The 24,058-nt window shown below is 44.7% G+C and overlaps 2 protein-coding genes across 4 annotated transcripts; one reads left to right on the forward strand and one right to left on the reverse strand.

Moving 5' to 3' along the window:
* Window positions 1–1,598: 1,598 nt before the first annotated feature.
* vwde (von Willebrand factor D and EGF domains) lies at window positions 1,599–5,127 on the forward strand. Its single transcript, XM_035163341.2, has 5 exons — window positions 1,599–2,007; window positions 2,846–2,941; window positions 3,772–3,876; window positions 4,275–4,370; window positions 4,718–5,127. The coding sequence occupies exons 1-5, from the start codon at window positions 1,794–1,796 to the stop codon at window positions 4,828–4,830; spliced, it is 624 nt and encodes a 207-aa protein (XP_035019232.1). The 5' UTR covers window positions 1,599–1,793; the 3' UTR covers window positions 4,831–5,127.
* vwdel (von Willebrand factor D and EGF domains-like) lies at window positions 5,124–24,058 on the reverse strand. Of its 3 annotated transcripts, XM_035163339.2 has the most exons (31): window positions 23,397–24,056; window positions 21,905–22,095; window positions 20,149–20,380; window positions 19,954–20,028; window positions 18,919–19,166; window positions 18,220–18,309; window positions 17,872–18,019; window positions 17,012–17,226; window positions 16,864–16,937; window positions 16,450–16,723; window positions 16,047–16,243; window positions 15,089–15,939; window positions 14,166–14,302; window positions 13,880–14,044; window positions 13,362–13,466; window positions 12,826–12,940; window positions 11,787–12,037; window positions 10,939–11,158; window positions 10,534–10,671; window positions 10,082–10,294; window positions 9,528–9,980; window positions 9,118–9,213; window positions 8,540–8,635; window positions 8,345–8,440; window positions 8,056–8,151; window positions 7,742–7,837; window positions 6,901–6,996; window positions 6,720–6,815; window positions 6,498–6,593; window positions 6,320–6,417; window positions 5,124–5,869 (listed from the first exon to the last, which is right to left on the reverse strand). In XM_035163339.2, the coding sequence occupies exons 1-31, from the start codon at window positions 23,791–23,793 to the stop codon at window positions 5,855–5,857; spliced, it is 5,670 nt and encodes a 1,889-aa protein (XP_035019230.2). In that variant the 5' UTR covers window positions 23,794–24,056; the 3' UTR covers window positions 5,124–5,854. The 3 variants fall into 3 exon arrangements, 1 of the variants encoding a protein (XP_035019230.2); XR_004697351.2 differs by lacking the exons at window positions 5,124–5,869; window positions 6,320–6,417 and having other exon boundaries at window positions 6,566–6,593; window positions 6,897–6,996; window positions 23,397–24,057; XR_004697352.2 differs by lacking the exons at window positions 5,124–5,869; window positions 6,320–6,417; window positions 6,498–6,593; window positions 6,720–6,815 and having other exon boundaries at window positions 6,944–6,996; window positions 8,046–8,151; window positions 23,397–24,058.

Genomic DNA, 24,058 nt, shown 5'->3' on the forward strand with positions numbered 1-24,058 from the left:
CCACTGAACCAACGTCTCTGTCTGTGTCTGGAGGAAGGTATTTTACTTGCTGTATTTCAAGTTCCACACGATGCACATTATTTAGATGAAAATGGTATTGTATGACACAAAATATGATGTATGTCATTTGTAATTAACATTCGCAAATATTTTACATTGAAACATCAGCATTATCCATCAAATTTCAATTTTTGCACTTTTTGTTGTTTATAAATCTGACAATATTCTGTTTCCCTGCTTCCCGGCCTTGTCATTTGTTTGGGATCCACACTGAGAAGTCGCAGAGTCAGTCGATCTCAGTCCAAGCTGCCTGGAAAATGAGTTTCAAGCTTCGTCTCTCTCTGCCAAGACTGGACTCGACAAACCGGTTCTCCCCTCCGTTTGTCTGTGTGCTGCAGTCAATCCAACAACTGATTGTTATTCCAGCCTCTGAAGCTGCTTCTCTGCAGCATGTGGCTGACGATGAAAGAGCCGTGGAAGTGATTTAAAGTCTTGCCTAATGGAAGTTAGAAGTTACAGGATGACGCTGTTTGGATGAACTGTCTTTGTACATGATGGCACATCAGTAGCTCGGGGGGAAAAAGGACAAAAGTTGGATTTCTTTTTTTTCGAGCAGAAGAAAACTGCCTCGTATGGAAAACCACTTTCCTTCCAGCCCCTGGGTTTGACTGGAGAGAGGCTCTGGGAGAAGACGGCCACATCCGCTGCTGCTGGTTGGGTTGGGTTGTGTTATTGCCATTAAAGCAGAACTTCCCCCCCACCCCACAGTTCATATAGGCCCAGCACTTCCTACAACCATGTAAGAGGAAATGGCTTTTCCACATGTGCACTGTACGAACACGTCTTAAACCACTTACTAGATAGAATACACTGCCACGTGATTTCATGCTGCTCGCTACGGATAATTAAAACTGATTTCAAGGAATAATCTCAAAACCTGTCTAAATAAAAACCAAAATAATCTGCAGAGTTACAAAAACGAAAATACTCTCAAAGATTCTATATTAAAATCTTCTGAAACTTATGTGTCACCTCTCAATACTATAATAATAATATTTAATATGAGCAAGTTATGAGTTCTACAATGAAAAAGTAGCTAACTTTGCCTTTGATACAAAAAAAACATACATATAATAAATATAATTTACTTATACTTGTGTGGAAATCAAATTAATAGGTAAGATCCTGAATAGTTTTCTAAAGTGTGTCTGTTATGCTAACTTTCGACTGTTTTAGCTGAAGCTAAGTTTAGTAAAGATAAACTGGAACAGTAGCTACATCGTGTGTTTAAATCACTATCGTTAGTTTATTATTTAAACTTTATTAAACTTTTTTTTTGTACCAGTGGCTCTGACACACGTCATATTCTTAATAAAACACTGAATTAAGAGAACAGCTGTAGCTAGCTAACAGTTAGCTTAGCTGCTAGAGCTAGCGTTAGCACTTAAAGCTTGTGTTTTTAATTAACCTGTGATAAATGTTTGAGAACAAGAGGCCATGTTTACACCTCCCTCCACCTCCACCTCCTTCACCTCCATCACCTTCACCTCCTTCACTTCCTCCATCACCACAGGACACTGCTCCCGCTCCGCCCCGCCTCACCGGTGGCTCCCCCCGGCTCTGACCTGCCGGTGTCGCCCTTTCCCCGCCTGAAGCTGCCGGGGCGACGTGGAGAAGTCTCGGTCCTTTCTCCTCCACCTCCTCCCTCCTCTCGCCTTCTGTCCGTCTCTCCCTCCTCTCTTCTCTCTCTCTCTTCCTCCTCTTCCTCTCTCCCCGGCTCGGACACCTCCATCATGGGCTTCGTGGGTCTCTGCGGGCCGCTCCTCCTCCTCCTGGCCGTGGCCGGCGTGTGCTCCGCGGGCTCGGACGCTCCGCGGGGAGTCGCGCTCGGCTTCGTGTTCGACCCCAAGGCGAAGTGCGAGCCGCCGTGCGAACACGCCGGGGTCTGCATCCGCAACAACACGTGCTTCTGCTCCAGAGGCTACGAGGGGGAGACCTGCAAGTTCGGTGAGGATCTATATTTAATACATATATTCATAATGTGATTTTAAAACAAAGCCTAATACTAAACGTGACCCCTGTGCTGTAAGAAATACTGCGATATAGTGTAAATATGGTTTTATTCTGGAGGTGTGACTGTTTTACTTTGTTAGTCAGGAGAATATAGATTTAAGAATAGTACAGAAACCAACTTTTCACTGTAATATTGAGTTTATATTCCATCTCTTGTAGGAGTAACTTTATTTGTAGACTGTAAAACTTGAGAGTGCATTAAACAGATCATCAAAAAATCATTTAATCCTTATTATTCCTTAATTGTTTTGTCTGTAATCTCCAGGTGGATTGTTTGACTTATTTATCGTCCAAAAACCCGAATATGTTCAGTTTATAATCACAGAAAACAAAGAGAAGCAGCAAATCATTTTATTTGAGAAGCTGGACGCAGCAAATTTTTTTGCTTGAAAATGACTGAAAAATTGGTTATCAATACAGTGTTTAATACATTTTAGTAGGTGACTAATCCCTGCAGCTTCCTTTAGTCTGTTTTAATGCAACACACATGAATTTACTGCTGAATTACTTCACATCAGGTCAAACATGGCTCTACCTTGATGTGAAAATATTAATATAATATATAATACATAAAAGGCTCTTTTCCAAAAGACTGTTGAGCACATTACTTGTGTTCGTCACTAAACCTTCTGCAGAATCAGCCAAAATCAAGTTATTTTGCAACTGATGCTTTTAAAAAAAATTCATAAATACTCTGTGACTGAAACTCCCCCACCCCATCCAGACTATAAACAGCAGTGTAAATATCCCGTGTGTTCTTGTGTGACTGCAGCCAACTGTTATCCCAAATGTAAGAACGGGGGGGAGTGTCTTCGCCCTGGAAAATGCAGATGTCCCCCAGGATTCGGAGGAAGATACTGTCACAAAGGTACGCAGGTTTATTAGGAGTGAATGAAACAGTGGTCGTGTGATTTGGACGTTGTCATGAATTAACTCTAAAGGCTGTATCCTGTATTTCTTTCTTCCTTGTGATACGATATCCACACGTTCGTTCCATTACACAAGTGTTGCTCTTTTACCAGACATCTGTATGTAAGATAATTTACAACATCCTGTCAGAACAGTTACATTATTCCACAAATGAAAGTGCAGAAGTAGTTTGCAACCAAAACTTTTCCACTGGCTCAACCTTAATGTGCTGCTAAGTGAACCCGATGGTTAGGATGTCAGAGTCGGGGCTGTAGATACTACTGAGGACACTTGGGTCGTGTTCTGAGAAGTTATTTCTACCTTTTTGGGGGGAATTTTAAGTTAGACCAAGACATTTTGGCAAAAAGAAATAAGTTCATGCAAAATAAACTGGTGAATTATGTCCCTCGTACTGTGGAGAATTCTTTAAAAGAGCCATTGTGTAGTCTGATTGGGTCCTGGACAGAAACCAGAAAGAAATTCACAAATTATGTTATCTTCTCCAGTCTTTCTTTATTTTTAGTGATTTTCTGGTGAATTTGGGGATAATTTGATCTCCTAGTGGTTCTAAGAATACCATAATAACTACTGGGAGGCATTTGCAACTACAATGACAAAGAGTCTTAAGCAGACATTGCTTCATTTAAGGGCTCGCAAGTCAAACAAGGACCAATTTCTAATCAGAGAATTGTAAAATATGAAGTGAATCCTGCTTAAAGACCCTTGAGGACGTGAGCTTATTATCGACGTCCCTGCTGACAGGTGTGATCCGTGTTTGTCTTTTGGCAGTGACGTGTGACGGAGGATGCTGGAACGGAGGGGAGTGCACTGCTGTCAACGGAGTGGCCAAGTGCATCTGCCCCTCGAGCTGGAGCGGCTCCAAATGCCAAGAGGGTCTGTTTATATCCGTATCTAATTACCCCATTAACACCGAGGGTCAAAGTCTCTGAATGGAGCCTGTGTCTCAGCTGCAGCTCCTCATCCGAATGAGCCCACTCACACATTTCCAAGGCTCTTCCTCACAAATATCTCTCTGTGGTTATTAACGGCATTTTATAGCTTATTCATAATGATCAAGACGTTCTTGGCAGTAAATTAAATCCAGCTTTTGCAAATATACAGCATCTAGATGGAAGCAGAACATTCACCGAGCACAATTCTATCTCTGCCGTGTCCCAACTCCATATTACACAGCGATTAAGGAGGTCCCAGCGTTCGTCTTCATCGGTATCAGACTCGAACGTGGTTCCTGGCATGCTGAGAATGTCTCTTGTCATTTGTTCCCCTTGCAGCAAGTTGTCCCCAAGGCTGCAGGAACGGGGGAATCTGTGTGGCTCCAGGAATCTGCAGCTGTCCGGAGGGATGGCTGGGCGGTGCCTGCCACACTGGTGAGTTCAAACTGGTCCCACACACAGATCACTCACAAAATCAATGAGCTATTTTCTACATCTTCTTCCTCTCCACCTGCTCAACCTCTTTTCCGTTTGTTCATACATTCCTGAGATCCACATAAGTCTCTACCTGACTGAGAGGAGTAATACTCGTGTTTATTTAGGGAAGTTTGAGTCAGTGATTTCCAGATGTGACCGAAGCGAGACATGGAAACGCATCTCGACTCTGTGGCCAGTTTCTGGATTTGCGATGTCAGGATTTACATCAGTTGTAAACTCTCTTCCACTTTCTCAGGGTTTAACAAGTGATTTACACCTTTGTTTTTTTTATCTCTTGTCTGTAGCCGTGTGCACGAAGCCCTGCCTGAACGGAGGGAAGTGTATTTCTCCTGAAAAATGCCGCTGTCGCCCGCCATATTCTGGCCCTCGCTGCGAGGAGAGGAAGAAGTTACACTAGTGGGACTCGGCCGGGGGGTCACAGGTCAACGGGGCCCAATCAGGGCCTCTGTGGTTTACGAGGACAGTTAAAGTTTTTTAAGCTGCACATTTGTAGTTTTTACATTTTTTTCAAAACCGTGTGATATGTAATTCTTTTTTTTTTATATCTTAAACACCAAGTCTGTGTTTTGTTCTTGTTTGTGCAAACATGTTATTTACTTTACTGTGATTTGTGTCATTAAACTAATACAATAATTAATCGCATGAATCATTGAAGCTCATTTAAAAATAAATAAAACTAAAGCATAGAAATAGATCAATTTTCTTTATTTTGTCAGATGTGACTTGTACCACAATGTAACCTGGTGCTGGTAAAACATAAAAAAAACAGCCTAAATCAAACAGGTGGTCATTACGTTAATACTTAGATTTACTATCAGTGTAAATAAGTGACAGCCCATAACTTACCTGGGCCTGATCAAACAATATATTAAAGAGAGCGGTAAAGAAAACGCACAAATGTAATTTAGCTAAATTCAAACATATTCATATAAACGTCTTCAGTCTAAAACAAGTTACTGATGTGTGTCATCTAAATTAATCAGAATGAGAAAGTACACTTACATTTATTTTTCTCTCTAGAGTAAGAAACAAACATCGTCAGTTTGGTAAAAGTTTAAAACAAGACTATAATTTGGTGGGAATAGTAATAACCTCCATCTTGTGAATGCACCGTTTACTTCGTCTACACAATGTTCTGCACCAACACACACTCACATCTCTGCTGATGACTCGACCAGATGTGTGTGACTTTCAGCCTTGAGGTAGTGAAACACACAGGGACGCAAAGACAAGTGCAATACATCAAGTCCCTCTGTTAGTGCTCACGTGTGCACAGAGCCACACATTCAAGCACATGCAAATACACACACGCACACACACACACACACACACACACACACACATACATACAACAACTTGTGGTGCCTCATCTTGCTTTGTGCATTTTGTAGCTTCCTTCACTCTCTCTCTCTTCTTTCCCATCATGCTTGTGATGCCTGTGAAGGTGTAAAACAAATTCAATAAAATTAGATTTCACACAACTACATTTATCTCCATGTTACAGTATTACAGTTTGTTGAGTCTTTATTTTGCAGCTGCAGTCTGCGCCTCATGTATCAAGTAACAGAGCCAAGCATTTTCTGTTCAAAATAAAAGCCCAGAAACTCGTTTAAGATCACTAACAGCGTAGCGAGAGTCTAAACATCTGGATGAAAAAACACTACATCTGTTGCACGATGAGAAATATGTTAACCCCCCCTTCCCAAACTTCCTCCTTCTACCTTTCAGACAAAATGGATGCTTGGATTCAATCCGTGTACATGAGAGGCACAAATGGGAGAAAGCAGAACCTCTGAGGGAATAGAACCTTCAACCCTGGAGGTGTTAGAGCCGGTGGGTACTTTTCCCACTGAGTCAGATTAAATGAAGCGTCGCCTCACACTGACCTTCACTGTGCAGGTTTGACCCTTGTAGCCTTTACGGCAGTGGCAGTAATCTGGTAGGACACACCTCCCTCCGTTCAGGCAACGCTGCTTACAGATCGCTGAGGAGGGAATTCATATCAAAGCATGGTTTAATTATTCATAAATACATAAATCTGTTTTTTCTCATGAATACACTCACGGGTCTGACACTGCAGGCCTTCCCAGCCGATGGGACAGTGGCAGGTGTTGGGTCCGACACACTCGCCGCCATTTTTACACTTTTGCAGGCACACGGCTGAGAGTCAGAACAGGGAGGAAAACACAGCAGCAGCTCGGTCAACACTTTCAGCAACAAACCTGAAATCTGGTTAAAATGAATCTACCCGAACCGTCAAAGACACAAAAACACAGACACACTCACGTATGTTGCACCTGCTGCCTCTCCATCCGGATGCACAGGAGCACGTGTTGGGTCCCACACACTTTCCTTTGTTCATGCACATCGGCTCACACACACCTGGAACACATTGTTTTTTCTGAACTGTGAGCTGCATGGGGACAATGATCTCTGCATCAACGTGGTGGGCAGTAAACTCACTCACTCTTTTGACACCTCTTCCCCGTGTAGCCCTCGGGGCAGGAGCACACGTTGTTCCTCATGCACTGACCCCCGTTCTTGCAAGGAGGATTGCAAACGGCTGAAACACAACAACAACGTTCAACTGCAGGTTTCAAGAGACATTCGCTTTGACGCAGTTAACGTGTTTCGGCGGCTCTTCTGGTTCAGGAAGCCGGGGATCATGGGTAATACAGAACTTCTACAGTGATTGTAAGTGGTTGACTTTTCTCCTCAGCTCCTCTCCTGGTGCGCTGAGGTGATGTAATAATTCAGAGCTTAGCCCCTGAACTAGATCTAGATCTGTGTGACCGGGCCCTGACCTCTGACCTCTGTGATGACAGGGAATAATCACCATCTAATTAGTGGAGTAAAAAAAAAACTCTACTTAAAATTCGTTTTTAAAGGGAAGTGCAGACATTTCTGTCCAATCATTAAATCTGATGTTTCAATATCAAACTCAATAATAGTTTAATTCTTGCCTCTGAAACAACTGTTTGATCATTGTGGGAGAATTTCCATTAACTATGCACTTTTAAATTAAATGGAAGCTAATTTAAGTCCTGGTGGATTCAAAAAAACATGATGATCTAAAAAGAATCATTAATTTACCAAAAGATTTAAAACCTCCAACAATATAAAGCCAGAAATGCAAATGAATAAATGTCTTTAACCCTGATTAGTGTATTGAAGAGTTTCATCATGTAACCAACTCAAAGATCCTTCTTCAGGCTCAAAGTCATTAAAACGGAGACAGGTTCAGTTTTAGCCTTTTCAAATATCTTCTACAAAAGTGTGTCTGTTGTATTTACACATGACAAACTTACCGATTTGACACTGGGAGCCGTAGAAGCCACTGGGACAGGCACAGAAGTCGGGCTTGATGCACGTTCCTCCATTCAGACACACGGGGCTACACAGAGCTGCAGAGCGTACGAGGAGCTACAGTTAGATGCAGAATATTTAACAACCGCAGTCTGAAAACCTTTATTTCAAATCTACAGTATATATGATATATATCTTGTGCTTTAAGATCAAATTTCGTGACGCCTGGAAATGCAGCCTGTTTATAAAAATTATTAATTTAAATAAAAACATATCAGACGCCATGTAGCTGCAGCGTGAACACACATGATGCTACCTGAGTTACACGTCGGTCCGTTCCAGCCGGGTTTGCATCGACAGACATCAGGTGACACACACTCGCCTCCGTTCTCACAGTGCCTGTTACACACCACTGAGACACACACGTGATAAACACACACACACACACACTTCTAAATACAAGTACACAAACTTAATCAACTGAATTCAAGAGAACTGAAGTCACAGCATCGTCCCACGCTGCAGATTTACAGATGATCTTTAAGATGTGTGAGCACTGGTCAAAGTAATAATAGTATATATAAACGATAATAGTAACATCTCACTGATTCCACATCTGGGTCCCACGTAGCCGTAGGGGCAGGTGCACAGGTTTCTGGCCAAGCAGGTGCCTCCGTGCTGACAGGGCGGCTCGCAGCTCGCTACACAACGACACAGGATGTAAGCAACACAAAGATACTCATCATTGTGTTGTGAGTGTATGTTTGTGTGTCAGCATAATTGAACCGAGTTGAGATTACCTCCCTCACAGGTGGGTCCACTGTAGCCTGCAGGACACTCACACACGCTGGGTCTCACACATTTCCCCTGGTTCTTGCAGTCGGGGCGACACACGGCTGCGGGAGAAGAAACGAGGCGGTGGAATCTTCAGATGTGGTTTAAAATTCATAATAACAATTAATATTAGATGTTTTCGGTCATGCATCTACACGTGTTTCTCTATATGTCCCATTACATATAGAACTTTAATCTTTGTCTGTGGTTTTACTCAGAGACACCTTCAGTAGTTAGTATTTATGATGACTTTTCAGTCTGAACATGATATAATGTGTTTTCCTTATGTACTTTGTATATATCTAACTTGGGTTAATTTACTTTTGCACCTGAGCTCGATGGATTTATCGGTTTGTCAATATGAGCCTTATCCACACGGATATAAACATTAATTATGATATTTACCACATGTACTTTTATAGCTGATCACAATTCATAAAGACATTGAACTCTGAGGTTTACGTTCTTGGAACAACATGTGGGCTCTTTAGAGGTTAATTGAAGTGTGACATGATTTAATGAATCCAACCTGTCTCCTCCTCACCTATGTGACAGTTGTATCCGGTGTAACCTTCCTTACAGGTGCAGGTGTTGGGCAGAGAGCACTCCATGTTCCTCCCACACTGGTACCTGCACACGGCTGAAACACGTCAATCACATGTTTATTATCGAGGCGTGATTATAAACTTTGTTCTGTTGGTGAGTTTGGAACAATCGGCTTCACCTGTGAATAATATTGTGTCACTTAAATTACGTAATTTGCATTTAATCGATATAAAAGTCAGGGAATCTCAAGCACAAAGAAATATGATTTTCTATCTCACACTAGTGAGCACATAACCAGATATTTTACACAAATAATACTCTCATAACGAGATTAAATTCAGAAAGTCAATTTCCTGTGGTTTACTTTGCGTTGACACAGAATTGTCAAGCTGTTATTAGAATCTCTACCTTTACATATGACTCCATCACCGGTGAAACCGTACGGGCAGCGACCACACCTGAAGGACCCGGTGGCGCTGGGCTCACAGGGAACACCCGGGAAGCAGGGAGAGTCGGCGCAGGTCACGCGGTGAGACGGTTTCCCCCACCTGACCCCGGTGGCGAGGGCGGGGGTCAGCTCCACCCCACTGGGCTGACCTCTGAGGACAGTGGAGACTAACACTCCTGTTCCAGTTTGATTCTGTGGAGTCGCCGTCGTCCTCCTGTCGGTGGCAGAAACTCTCCTGACGGTAGAGATGGTGGCTTCTGGTCTAGTCCTCCTGTCAGAGGGTCGTCTGGCTGAGGTGGGAGATGATGAAGATGAGGAAGAAGAGGAGGAGGTGGTGGGACTCATTTCCTTGCTGGAATTTGATCTGGTAATGTGAATATGACCGTCTGCTCCGCTGGTGACTGTTCCCTGACCTGTAAAACACTGGGAGTTAGAGGATATGACTTAAACACTTTCCTGTCCCATCAATGTTTTTATCCATATTTGAAATGCTAGAGAACTGCTCCACTCTCACCTGTTGCTGTACACGTTCGTCCGTTTCCATGGAAACCCGTTGGGCAGGGTCCACAGGCGAACCCTGCGGAGACGTGGGTGCTGTCAAAACACTGAACCCCCGGGTGACACGGCCTCCTGCTGCACGGCGACGGGCCCGAGAGTTTGGGCCTCAGGAAAAACTGCGGGACTCTCGCTTGTGTGGTTACAACTTTCACCGTGGACTCCGTGTTACCTTGGAGACGAAAAGGATGCGACAAGAGTTTACTTGTTTTCCCATAAAAGGAACACAACCAAAACGAATTCGAATATTGTCTGAGTAGTCAAAACTGTGATCTGTGCCATTGAGATCCAGTTTTGTATATATCCTAAAAATCAGGGTGGATGATAAAACAAATACAGAATATTACCACCTTGTCCTTCAGTAAATTAAACTATTGCTTTTCAAAATAAAATCTGAGGAAGAGGACTTACGAGTGCAGTTTCTTCCATCGCCGGTGAATCCCTGTGGACAGACGCCACAGACGAAGGAGCCCAGCGTGTTGTTACAGCTCGCTCCAGGGAAACAAGGCTGAGAGACGCACTCGTCCAGATCTTCTCTACACGTACGGCCTGAAAACACAGGAAACACAAAGCTGCTTAATGTGGAAATACTCTATTACTTAACCCCAAAAAACTATAAACCAAAGTTAAAATACTACAAATGAAAAGATAATAGGTGTGCAGCATATTAAAGGGTCATGAAGTTACAAGTTAACAGCTGTTTTTCAACATTCACTCCCAGGAAAAGCTCATACAACAGTAAATCCTGCAGATCTAAGGCCACCACTTAATGAAAGCGTGGCCCTGCACAAAGGAATCCAACTGGAAGATGCGTACCTGTCATCCCTGCTGGGCAGACACAGGAGAAGGAGTCCGGTCCGTCCATGCAGCGTCCCAGTCTGCAGGGGTTGGGTTTACAGTCATCGATATCCACCCCACACCTTTCCCCTTTGAATCCACTGGGACACACACACACGTATTCTCCGCTGCCGACAGGAAGGTTGACGTTGGGAACGCAGGAAGCTCCGTTGAGACATTCACAGGATCGCACAGACACCTGGGAGAAACAAAGAATACTGTCTAATATGCACTGCTTTTTATTTGATTCATTATTTGGACTTCAGTCTCCCTGGGTTACGATGTAGAAATTATGTTTTTGTAGATCAGTGTATTACACACGTGTGGTGTTTAGAGTTTCTGGACACTCAGGCAGGTGTATGGACGTACACGTGACAAACCAAACGATGGAAAGCAGGATTGGTTGTGAAATCAAATTCAATAATGAAAAAAAACAAGTAAACAAATGAACAAACATACTAATAAGCAAACAAGAAGACTTGAAATTATCAGTTTCTATCAAAACAAAAAGAAGAGAGAGTTTCTTGACGTCTTTAAACTTGATTCTACTTACTTTTCTCATATTTTGTCACATTTTCAGTGTCAACAATGTTCAGAGAATCAATATGTGGTGTGAAGTAAGGAATTGTGACACAGCACCTTCAGTAGAAATAACATGTCCTCAGCTCCTTCTAGTGGCCGGCAGCAGTAAAACAACAGACAGTAAAAGGCTGTGGACTCGTTTGTTGCTTTCAAAATCACAGACATTTTACTGACCAGCCAAAAAAAGTAAATGTGTTTTAGACTTTCAAAATGTCTTTAAAAAGTCAAAGCATGGCGAGCAGTACCTGCACAGACGCTGTGGTCTCCGCGTCACAGTCGTCCATCATAGAGAAGTAAAAGGTCTGTGTGCCTGAGGTCTCGGCTGAGGCCGTCCACATCAGCAGACCAGCCGGAGACATGGACGCTCCCTCAGGACCTGATATCAGGCTGAAGCTGAAGCCCTCAGAGTCCTGAGCTCGGAGCTGGTACATGAAGTTCTCACCCTGGAAGGAGCGAAGATGAAACGGCGGCGGCTGCAGCACCGGAGGCTTGTTCTCTGACGGGGAAATACAAAGGAGGGAAAAGATTACTACCAAATTACGTCAAACCTGCAAGATGGCGACATCCGAATCTGTGATATTTTAGCTTCAATGGGAGGAAGTGGAGATGCTTCATCCATCTTTGTTCACATTCTGTGGTAAAAAACGTGAGCTGTGGTGTTTTTTTATTGTTTTAAAAAAGAGGAAACAGAAATCATTGCTTCTCTCGTCTTTCTCTAAACTCTCAAACATCAGTAGTAACCTCAAACAGCCAGAACAGGTCCAACTCAACCTTTTAAAGTATAAATGAATAATTGATTAAATGCATGAATGATCAAACGAGTGAATGACAGTGTATATATATCAAGGAGCTGATAAAATCCGCCTGACCAATAATCAGCACCTTGCCCTGTCAGCATTTATCCTCTAACTCCTGTGAAGCCGACGGTGGATTTTCCCTGTGAAGGGAGCAGAGCAGCGTTTGACCTACTTTAAAGTTGAAGAAGTAAAGTTGGTCTAGAAAGTGTAACAATGAGGTGAGCTCTTCTGTCGGCGCCGGGGGACTGAGGCAACTTCAATGGTTCCAATCTGCACAGAGCTGCTGACAAATTATCCAAACAGCCCTGAGCGGCCAGCGACCACAAAACACACCGTGATGGCGATCCGGCCTCGGCTCCACCGAGGAAGTTCAAAAAGTTTTACATCACCCGGGGTTTGGTTTGGACTTTCTCTCTCTCGGCTGTTCGATCTGAACGAACCTATGAGACTAAACAGATTAGGGACACGGACGTGTTTGTGCACGTACTCTCTGCTATAGACCATGTGTGTTTGGACGAGTCGGGCCGGCACGTGAGGCAGGGGCTGCTGGGATTGGACTCTCCCTCGCTGTAACACAGGCCGTCAATGTTGCAGGTTTTCTCCTGGGAAGCAAAACAACATATTATTATATAAATATATAAAAACACACATGTTCTGTGTTTCTTTCTCGGAGACAAACTGCCTCTGGTAACTTGAAACATGATGTTTAGAGGCCACTTAACAAACATTACAGCCCCGGCCTCCCTCGGGGGGGGCCACACAGGTTCAAATGTGAAACATGCACAGAACATGAAAAACTAAACACATTCTGTTTCCTGTGTTTATGAAAACCTCACACATTCCGCAAAACACTAAATCACAGCCCGATCGGTGAATGTGCTGCTACAAGTTACAGCTAAAGCAGAAAACAAGATGACGTCTCCAAAAAATATACAGAAACTTGTTGAGGATGATGTGGTTAAAGGACAAAGACAAACTTTAGCCATGCTTCTGATCCACATATGAATTGAAATGACGTGTTACCCTCAGGGTGCAGAGGACTTCAGAGTTCAGGCTGCAGATGTGACAGGCTCCGTCGTACAGAGTCAGGATCTTCGCGTTGCTGTAGCTGTAGCCGTCATTGGACACCTGCCGTCAGAGGGAAGATGATAAACTGGGAAAATGCATTAAGCAAATAAACTGAACTACAATCATTCAGACGGGCTCATTCTCAACCACTCAAATATTTACAAGAAGATGAACTGAGGATCCTGTCGTCCTGCAACAGTCGTCAGAGAGAATGTTCTTATGATATGTAACAAATCTAATGACAGACACTAGTTTGTCCTATGCACAAAATTAAATATACTCATTCAAAATGCTGAGAGAAAAACTTTCCGCAACTGAGGCCAGAAACTGAAGACTAGCTAAATGTCCCATCTGTCTGCTTCCACTTGCTCCACTGCAGATTTACTGTGGGAGCTTCCGTTACTATAGATCCTGCACAGAGAGAATAAGAGAATAAAACACTGTTAGCTTCCCTGTGCATTACAGAAACTAACTTTGATCTGCCAGCGGGCCAGTGGTCTGTTCATCTCCGTCTCCTGGTCCAGGCCTGCGAGATTTCCATTGACCTCCAGGGGGAGTGCACACTCCAGGGCCGTCACATCCAGAAAGGTGGCTAGTACAAACTGGGGCTCGTCCAGGATCCAGTCTCCATCCACAAACTGGACAAGAGACACAGATAATTAGCTACACCTCCACTGAGATGCCCCTCGAACAGTTAAAACAAAATCCATGCATCATAGATATCATAGAAGAATAAACAGACACAAGCAGGACAAGTACCTTTTCTTGAACAAACTCACACTTGAGCTCGTACGAGTCCTTGAAGCCTTGACCGTAGACCTGGACGGTGGAGCAGTCTCCCTGTCGCACATCACACAGACCCTCCTTCTCCAGCTCGGTGATCTCTGGGATCTGGTCTTCACAACATCAACGACAAAGAGTCAAGACGAGTGGAGACCACTGCAGTCATACGTCTGTCACCATAGAAGTCAAGAGGAAGCTAGACGTGTGCATGCAACTGTCACATGAACGACAACAAGGCTGGAAACAGAGATAACTTAAACTGTTGTGGGTGCAGGTCAAGAAAATAACATATAAACTAGTTTTTAACCAGTTTTAACCCTAATCTGCTTTATGAGCCTGAAAAAGCAACTTGATTTTATTTTATTATCCAGGAAATCTGGACATGAGCCAAGAAAAAACAAATCTAGGATTTCTTCATCACTTTGTTTAACGTATTGAGATATGTCTTGTTTTTTTGGACATTTTCTCCAACTTCCCAGTGAAGAATTAATGGATCTAGATGAAAAGAAAGCAGCACAATTAAGGGACTGAAATCTTTGAGTGTGTAATTTGCTGCAGATTCTTATAAGAGTCAGAATTGAGTGGATTTTCAATGGAAAGTCGTTTTTTCAGCCAGTTACAAACCTGCTACTTAGACCAACGTGTAGCTGAGATACTGTGGATTCAGTTGGCTTAGCTGTAAAGCTTGATTGATTCTAAGGGCCTTGGCAGAGTGAGCGCTCTCCTTCTACACAGATATATTTCTAGCTACTGTGATGTCTCACTTTGGATCTTTTTCTAAATCACCTCAGATATATCTCTGGCATTTCTGTACCAGAATACTTCTTTATCAATAAGTTCAAACTAGCTGATATGAGCTTCAGTATTGACTTTGTGTTGGTGTGTGTTTCGTATGTTACCAGACAGCACACTGCAGTCGTAGGACCCAAACCCTGGGAAGCACACACAACCCCATTCCGAGCACTGTCCGTTCCCATTGCACAGACTGGGACACTTGAGGGCGGCCAGAACATCCTGATGCTCCTTCTCTCTCCTCTTCTCCTCCACCAGCCTCCTCTCACACTCGTTCTCCAGCAGCGGCAGCGTTGCGTTCAGCCACGACAGCTCATCCTTCAGCTGCAGGTCGGTAACGCACATCACCACCACGTGGTCCATCAGGGACCTTTCTATCAGGCGCCCGCAGCCTATCACGATGCTCGCTTGTGCCACAGCCCTCTGGCACTGAGCCCGGGCCTGAGGCTCAGTGAGGCCAGACGGTGTGGGCCACGTTGGGGAAGAGTCCAGGTGAGCTGCTGGTTCATGGTCTTCAGGGAAGAAGTAGGTAAATCCCTCTAAGTCCGACTGGCTGAGGCTTTGGTGCGGGGAGTTGGAAATGTAACGGTGGGCCTGCCGCCTCCCTCTGAGCTGCTGACTCTGGGACGAGGTCACAGACTCGTCCCTGGAAGCTCTGAAGTGGGAGCCAATACCGTGATCGTGGGCTTGTTGACCCGGAGGGAGCATCTGTCTTTCGTTGCCTTTGAGTAGCTCCACTGAGCCGATGTACTCGGCCGTGACGTCCAGAGTGGGGATGACGCTGAGGACATGCACGTTGCCGTGATGAGAGCAGGTGGGGTCAGGGGCTGTGGCCGTTTGCAACCGAGCTCTGGAGGACGCCAGGCGGGGCTCTGCCTGACAGGTACAGTACTTGCGGGGGCTCGGTGCACTCAGATGGGACGGCAGGGTGTCAAACAGGCTGCTTCCTGGAGGGAGTCTGACAGAGGAGGAATACAAAGAACAAGATGTCAGTGAAGAGGAAAGAGAGTCGACTCAAAAATCCTTCACAGAAACTCCTGCTCAGACATCCTAAAAAAAACTGACCTCCATTCGGAGATAAAAGCTTCCAGATCCCTCAGTGTGGCGCCCCCTGCTGCGTGGAACTCATTGTCCGACTGTCCGTCGTAGGTCCCACACAGACCCTCAGTGTGACCCCGATCGGACCCGGGGGCCCTCACTGTCAGACTCATCCCCCAGTCGGACACGTCCGCACGGACAAACGCTCCAGATGAGAAGGTCATCTGGAGACAACATGGACACGAGAGATCATCCTCAGAGTTTGAGTGCAGAGAAGGTCAAAGTAACAGTTAGATGAGTCGTATAGATGATGGATGGATATGTTTGTCTTCTTACACCAACTTGAAAACAGATTTAAATCTAGAAGTGCTCTGGAAGTTGGCAGGAATGTACGTGGGTGTTAAAGTGTGTGAATGTTGCTCTAGCTCACAGTGACTTTCCGTCCCTGGTAGGACTCCGTGATGCGAATGCCACTCTTGCTCAGGTCTCGGTTCTTCACGGACAGATGAGGTTTGGTTTCCCCCAGTTCCCCGTTGCACATGTCAAAAGCAATGACGTCGCCGCCGTCCCTCGCCACGAAGCCGCACACGCACGAGGCGGCGTGCACCACGCTGCCGCACTCCCACTGACGCACATGGACCTCGAACGGCCAGAAGCTGCTCTTGTACAGAACAAAGGTGCCGATTTGGTAACTCTCATAGTATCTGTACGGAAGGAAAACACAGGTTCCTGTCATTAGATCGTATTAGATATTTGCTAAGTGCGATTTAAAAATGTCACGTTATGTTAAACTGCGATTAAATACACGATGTTCCCTGATTAACTGCTTAAGACACTGAAGTACCTGCCATCAAATGTGATAATGTGAGGATCAGTGAAGGAGTAGCAGTAGGCCGAGGGAACGTCCTTCACTGTGATCTGAAAACGAGCGATCAGTTAAAATATAATAACTTCTACAGATGCAGCAGCTATCGACAGTCTGGTGTATTCACCTCAACGGGTTCTGGTGAGTATCCGTTCCACAGGAAGTTCTGCGTGACGATGGGTTTCACGGAGATCTGAGTCGTCCTGTTTCCGTCTTTGACAAAGTCCGTGACGGGGCTGAAGTGGATCAGAGCTCGGCTACAGACCCCGACTCTGCAGGGGCCACGGGGCAGATCCACCACACAGGAGGACAGGGACACATCCGCACCCAGCCACCCCCCATCTGCAACATATGTCATTTTTATACATGGATCATTTCAACTAACCCACACTTTGTCAGCTGTTATTGAGATTTGTAAAGATACAGTGAAGTAAAGTGACTCCACAGCCCTGTTTTTATTGACCTGTGCAAATAGGAAAATCATTTTTAAATATATCAACCTGTACAAAGGAGAGGGTAGCTTCAATTTACACATGCAAGGTGCATACAGCAGCAGATCGAACACGTCTAACACAGCTTTAATGGATCAGAGCATCACTGCTGTGTGACGTCAGTGGGCAAAGCATATTCATGTCAAGCAAAATACTGTATGTGGAGAGTTTTTCTGCTTTATTTCTCTCTGCTTCTCCTCAGTTACTTAAGATTTATTCATTTTCCAAAATGAAAATTCAGGCAAATGGTAGCAAATTACTTTTTTCACTTTGCCAACATGTTTTTATCCTCGTCATTAAACCCGAGTTACTCCCTGATTTTGTTTACTTCTGCATAAAGGCAAGGATTCACTGTTTCGACATCTCAATCCCAATTTTAAAAATAGCCTCTACTAGACTGGAACGTATAGTCTTCTGCAGACTGGCTTATTATGGGACCTGTTTCCAGACCCTCTCAGGACCAATAAGCAGCCTTTATGTGCTCAGACGTTCTCACCTTGGCTGCTGGTGCTGAGCTGCAGCCACAGAGCGCACTGCTGTGAAGGGGAGGACGTCTCTTCCACACACGGGACAGGAACCGTGCTCTCCACCACCAGCTCGTACAGCTTCCCGTCCTCAGACACGACGCTCAGCTCCGGTATCAGCTGCACGTTGTCAAAGAGGAATGTCAGCAAATATATACATAAACACTTTATCACTGGGAATAGAGTAATATCGTAGAGAACCAAATAGATATACATATCACCACACAAAGAGATAAATACTCTATAGCCATGCTGATTCACATATTGTTGATCAAGACACAACACACACAGTTTTAAAAGTTCAGATTACTGGGATTTACCCTAATCCCAGCAAAGAACTCCCGACTTTCCACTGAAGCTCCGCGGACGTCTGGAGACTCCAAGAAGAAACTGGAACAGGAGCAGTAAATCTGAGAGAAGGAAGGAAAGAGAGGAAGATTCAGTTGTTTGTCTTTCTTTTGAAGTAATGTACATACCATCAATTCTCTTTTCTTTATCAGTGTGACTACGGTGTCCACCTGTCAGTGATGAACTTAATCAAGGTCATATTAGGACGATATAAGAAACATACAGTAATGAAGAAAATGTAAAAACATCCAGGATGAATAAAAGGGTTTTATAGTTTTAGTTCCAGATCACACAGACGAGCAGCGAACACTAAAAACGACATGTTGACAGATTTCAATAATAGCTCCAGTCTCTGCTGCCTTAAAACTCCAGGAGCCACATACTTGATGTATTTCCAGAGGATGGAAAGTCAAGTTGTAGGAATGTTTCATTCAGACTGTTTTTAAACATTCAATCTAACAACTTTCAAATATGTGTCTGTCCGGCTGTTTTTAGTCCAGATGTGGGGGTAACGTTAACCTTTATAAGTCTTAGGACATTTGTAAGTCCAGGACCTGGTTAAAACATATCTAAATAGGATTATTATTTTGGGGCTCAAGCTGGTAAACTACAGTTCTTCATGAATCCAATCAGGGCCCCACAAAGTAAAGCACCGCGGCCCAGCGTCAGACCTTGTCCCCCAGGCGGAGGTTGAAACCGTCCAGCTCGATGAAGGCCGAGGTCTGGATGGTGGTCTCCTGCTTCAGCTCGTCCTTCCTGCCCTCAGGGGACAGACGGGACCAGGCCACCACGAAGCCCAGGGAGCTGCTGGAGCTGCTGGAGCTGTTGGAGCTGCTGTCGAAGCTGCACTTGAGGTAAACGGTGTTACCGCTGACCTCCGACACGATCACAGGCTCTGAGGGAGAGGGAGGCTGCTCGGCTGAGAGAGACGAGGGAGAAAGAGCAGGAGGAGGATTTTAATACTTACAAGGGTTTGATCACGTCTGGAAATGCTAATTTAACATCCTCATTAATGTTCACCTAGTGATGGAGGGATGGATAGAAAGAGAGATAGACATTTTGGCATCCAGCAGCTTATTACAACTGAAAAGTACTAAACTTTATATATATATAAACTTTTAACATCTCTTTTAAACATTTTTATTGTTATATTGCTTTTAACTGGGGTTTTGTTCATTTCGTTGCTTTATTTCATCCATTGTCTCGCTTTGACTTGTTCAAATTTGTAATTGCGCTGCATGAATCTTCTGTTTTTATGTCAATGAAGCACTTTGTAAACCTTTTTTTGAAAAGTGCTTTAAAAATTAAGCACATTATTATATCATGATCATAATCTCAGTCCCAGTAGAGGAGGTGAAGCTCTTCTGCTGAAAGCCCCGTCCATAAAAAAAACTGTTTTCATAGTTTGGTGGTGGAAGAACTTGACTGGGTTGTCATCTCCCTCTAATTAAACCTCCCTCCTCCACCTCTGCCAGCTTCCTCAAACCTGCCCTGGCATAACTCCTGGCCCGGCCGAGGGGCCGTCGCCATGGAGACGAGGCCCAGCGGACCCCGGGACACATGCTCAGCTCATTAAGAGGAGCGGTGAGGGGGCCGGCGGTGCATTCCTGACCACATGGCAACTCCCCGACCTCCTGATTGTTTTGCTGTTTGACCTAACACGAGGAGACAAGCGTCGGCCATAAACAACGCAGCAGGATCCTCACTTTTACATGTTCCATCCACGTCCACCTCGTCGGGGCCACAGGTCAGCGACGCCGTGGGTGAAGTGTCTGACATCTCTGTTGGATAGATCGAGCGATGGGGCAATAACAGTGAGTTGTAAATCAACATTATTAACACACTCGATTGCTGGTCGAGGGAAAGTAGGAAGTCCTAAACAGCAGGTTGAGTTGACCGACCTTGAGCGCAGTATCCCATGCATCCCTGTGTGGGCTGCAGCAGGTAGACGTAGAAGTCTCCACAGTTACGCACCGTCACCGGGATGCGGAACAGGCAGCAGTCTTTGCTGCTGCTCGGGAAGAACTGCCAGGCGGCGCAGGCCGTCAGCTGCCGGAGCTCCAGCGGCCCGGGCAGGGACTCACCGTCACGCAGGGACAGCCACACCGGGGCCTGGGTCCCACAGTGGTTCACCTGGAAGTTCACACAGAGACAAAGGAGGGAAGAATCAAAGTCCAGTTGAATTACATGTGTTATTTTCATTTCAAAAACAAAAATGGGGAGGTCAAATGTCTCGAGCGTCTTCACTTTCCAATAATATCCAAAACATCTAAAAAGGGTTAAAGGTCTGGATATGTGTTTGAAACTTCTCGCATTTAAATCCTTGGTCGGCACAAATCCGGCCACTTATCCGCCATCATCGTAAAAAGACGACGCCGTATTATGCATCACATGTCCACAGCTCGTCTCTTCCCACTCCTGCAGGGATCCATCACCCACGGGGAGCGGTGATCCCCTGGGAAGGCAAGAGAGCGGCTGACACTTCAGATGGATCCCACAGGCTCCTCTCAGCGGGCCGCTCGCAGGAAACGAGACACATTCCAGCTCTCCTTCACAAATATATGTACACACACTCACCAACAACCTGACAACAAAGTCAAATGTGTCCACACTTGCACAATCTAAACACAACCACTTTGTTTTGCGACACTTAGACAATCACAGCTGATCACAGATGTGTCTGCAGAGGTTTCTGATGAGTTGGTGTTTGAAATTAAAAGCATCATAGATCAACACTTTGTATTTATCACCTCTGGACGTCACCACATGATTCTACGAGGAGACAAAATGAAAACTGCCCAATTTCAGGGGTCATGAGAAATGTATGACCTTCACTCAAGGTCACAGTCATCACATAGTTACGAGACATCGAGTCACCTGAAGTAAGACTTGAGGGGTGTGAAATCTTGCATTACATTAAAAACCCTGATGCAACTGTTGCTTGACAACTTTATTAAACGTGGCAACTATTCTGAAGATCCATTAATCAGTTGATCTGAGCAAATATCAAAACTATACAACGAGCTACAGCTTCTGTTTTGGTTCCAGATGTGAACTTGTGGTTTTTCTTAGTCTTATATAATCATAAACTAAAAAACTTTGGGTTTTGATCAAATAAAACAAGACAATTGAAGTCGTCACCTTAGAAATTCAATGACACATTCAGTAAAATATTAGATTCAAATAACTAGATTCAAAAAGTTTCAGCCCCACATGACATAAAATGAACGGAAATGTTAAACATCAGTAAATATATTTTGTATTATTGTTGCATCTGGTTCGATCCCAAGTGGACAGCTCCTAGTTTAGATCGACCTCAGCAGCATCGAGATCCGATCACTCGAGCATCTTTTAGCAGCGTGTGAACGACCTGAAGGACTTAAAGGACCGAGATCCTCCGGGTGAGAGTAACTCACTCATTCATAAAGACAATTCATACAAATCTCATGTCCACGACGTCTGACACCTTTTACAAGTGTGTCAAATATCTGAGGCAATTTGGTTTTCAAGGAAAATGCCAAGAAACAGACAAGGTCTGAACTGATTTCCTGATTTCTCCTTTTAGACAAGTGGAACTCGGAGCTGTCCACTTCAGATCACCAGGTTTGAACAGCACCTGCGTCCTTGAGAGACGTTTTTACAGAAACGGTCATTTACCTCCACGCACTGAGTGGGCATGCTGGCTGGCTTGTCAAAAATCTGAAACTGGTACCAGCCCGGAGTGAGGGAGTGGTCGCAGATGAAGTCCTGCAGGGCCGACTGCTGCAGCCAGCTGGAGCTGAAGGTGGTGCTGCGGTAGGGGTTCTGGAGGATGGAGTGCCCCCCCGGTGCACATTCAGGAGGGAGCGCTGCGAGCAGAGCCAGAGAGAGAGAGAGAGAGAGAGAGAGAGAGAGAGAGAGAGAGACACTGGATTCACATGATCTCAGAGTCACATTAGTGCCAGTTACATGTTCCTAAACCTATTTGTTACCATGCAGACTTAAAAACACTTTTAAATCAGCTGGATCTGAATTTCTATTTATATAGATATCAGTTCTTCAAACACTTTCATCAAAATACGTGAATTGCTCCCTGGGAAATTGGTGAAAAGTCCAAATATGTATTATTTAGAAGTTTCCTGGAAATTGATTTAGTAGTTTTTTGCATAATTCTGCTGACAAACTAACAAACGATCAAACAAACTAACTAACGATCAAACTAACTAACTAACAAACAAACAAAGCATCAAACAAACTGATGAAACATAACCTTCAACAAAGTTGTTGTGGGAGAACATGACACAAACAGCAAGACATGTAAAACAAAATTGTAACTGCTCATGCTCATGGATCGCAGCTAATTTATCATTTATAGTATTAATTTGAAATAAAGCTTTTGGTTTTACTGTAAATCTCCAGGTCACCTGTGTTTTTACTGTGCGAGTCAGGGAAATGTGTCATTTAAAACTAAAGATCAGCAAGAGGACCGGTGATTAAGGAGGTGAGGAGACGGAGACAGGTTTCGAGTAGAGACCAGGGACCATCAGAACATTCGACCACAAACGTGAGAGCAGAGGGAAAGAACCCCCCCCCCCGAGCTGTCACCAGGAGAGAGGGAGCAGAGCGGTGTCTGACTCTCATGGCCCTGACCTCAGAGGTCAAGTGAAAGGTGACACCGGGACTGAGTCTGAGGTGAACTGACACAGAGACGCTGAAGGAACATGTCAGGAGCTGTCAGAGCCGAGCTGTCCACACACGTCCATCCCTCGTCCGTCCCTCACCCGTCCCTCATCCCTCCATCTGGACCTGGTCGGCTTCACCCGACTCTACAGAACCAGGTGGGTGAAGAGAAAGTGAACTCCTCTGTTTTCAGAACATGACTGAGACCATGAGACTGGAGCTGCGTGGCCTTGGAGGACAGCGACGTGATGGACGAGGGAAGAGGGTCAGCTTCTATTTGGCACAGAACCAGATCCTACCTGAGGCTTCATCTTCCTGATTCTGATCAAGACCCGAGGGGATTCGATCTGATTCTACATCTCATATTTGGTTCAATTCTTTTAAACTGAAGAGAAATGAATTCAACATGAACACCAGAGGAAAAAAAATACAAGGAGAAGTTTGCTCGTTAAAACTTGAGGAAACGGTGCGTAAAGGGTTTGAAACGTACCTGTCTGAGCGCGCAGTGCGTGAGGAAGGAAAAACACAACGCAGGGCAGAAGCTTCACGAGCGTTTCGAGCTTCATCTTCCCGCAGAGACCAGACGTCCACAGAAACAAACACCCGGAGCGAGAGGAGCGAGAGGACTCACTCCGTTTGAAACCCCCCGGAAAAGAGGAAGGACGCAGGGTGGAACCCGGAGTTTGTCTTTGTGGAGGTTTGCAGGAGCTGATCGGAGGCGCCGGGCTGCAGCGGCTGACCTCACTCTGCCTGCAGGCTGCAGCATCACAGTTAGGAGGGGCGACATGACCCGGACCTCCGGAACCTCTGCACACATCTGCACACATCTGCCCCCGAGCTGCAGGACTCGGGGCAGAGGAGAGCAGAAGACACCGAACAGTCATCATCCAAAGTGTTTCTGAGAAGCAGGAATCTGTCTGTTTGAGTTTTATATTCACTTTTTATTATCGTGTACATTTATTTAATATATTGGAGACAGTGTCAGGGAAACAATAACATCTTCTGGTAAGAACCTAATGCACAAAGCTGTGTAAATTCATATAGAAATAAATACATTAATAAATCAAATTCATTACCACCCACTTTAAAAACACATGTAGGATGTAACTTAAAAACTAATGACTCATATTTTCAGTATTCATGTCACTGTTG

Source organism: Hippoglossus stenolepis, chromosome 8, assembly GCF_022539355.2.
Source record: "Hippoglossus stenolepis isolate QCI-W04-F060 chromosome 8, HSTE1.2, whole genome shotgun sequence".
Lineage (NCBI taxonomy): Eukaryota > Metazoa > Chordata > Actinopteri > Pleuronectiformes > Pleuronectidae > Hippoglossus > Hippoglossus stenolepis.

Excerpts from the sequence above, each read along its gene's own strand:
- vwde (XM_035163341.2), top strand. The coding sequence starts at position 1,794 with ATGGGCTTCGTGGGTCTCTGCGGGCCGCTCCTCCTCCTCCTGGCCGTG. Across the intron at positions 2,942-3,771 it reads AGGAAGATACTGTCACAAAG|TGACGTGTGACGGAGGATGC; the intron begins GTACGCAGGTTT and ends GTCTTTTGGCAG. Across the intron at positions 4,371-4,717 it reads GGGCGGTGCCTGCCACACTG|CCGTGTGCACGAAGCCCTGC; the intron begins GTGAGTTCAAAC and ends TCTTGTCTGTAG.
- vwdel (XM_035163339.2), bottom strand. The coding sequence starts at position 23,793 with ATGATGACTGTTCGGTGTCTTCTGCTCTCCTCTGCCCCGAGTCCTGCA. Across the intron at positions 17,227-17,871 it reads GCTCAGCACCAGCAGCCAAG|ATGGGGGGTGGCTGGGTGCG; the intron begins GTGAGAACGTCT and ends CATATGTTGCAG. Across the intron at positions 9,981-10,081 it reads ACGAACGTGTACAGCAACAG|GTCAGGGAACAGTCACCAGC; the intron begins GTGAGAGTGGAG and ends AGTGTTTTACAG.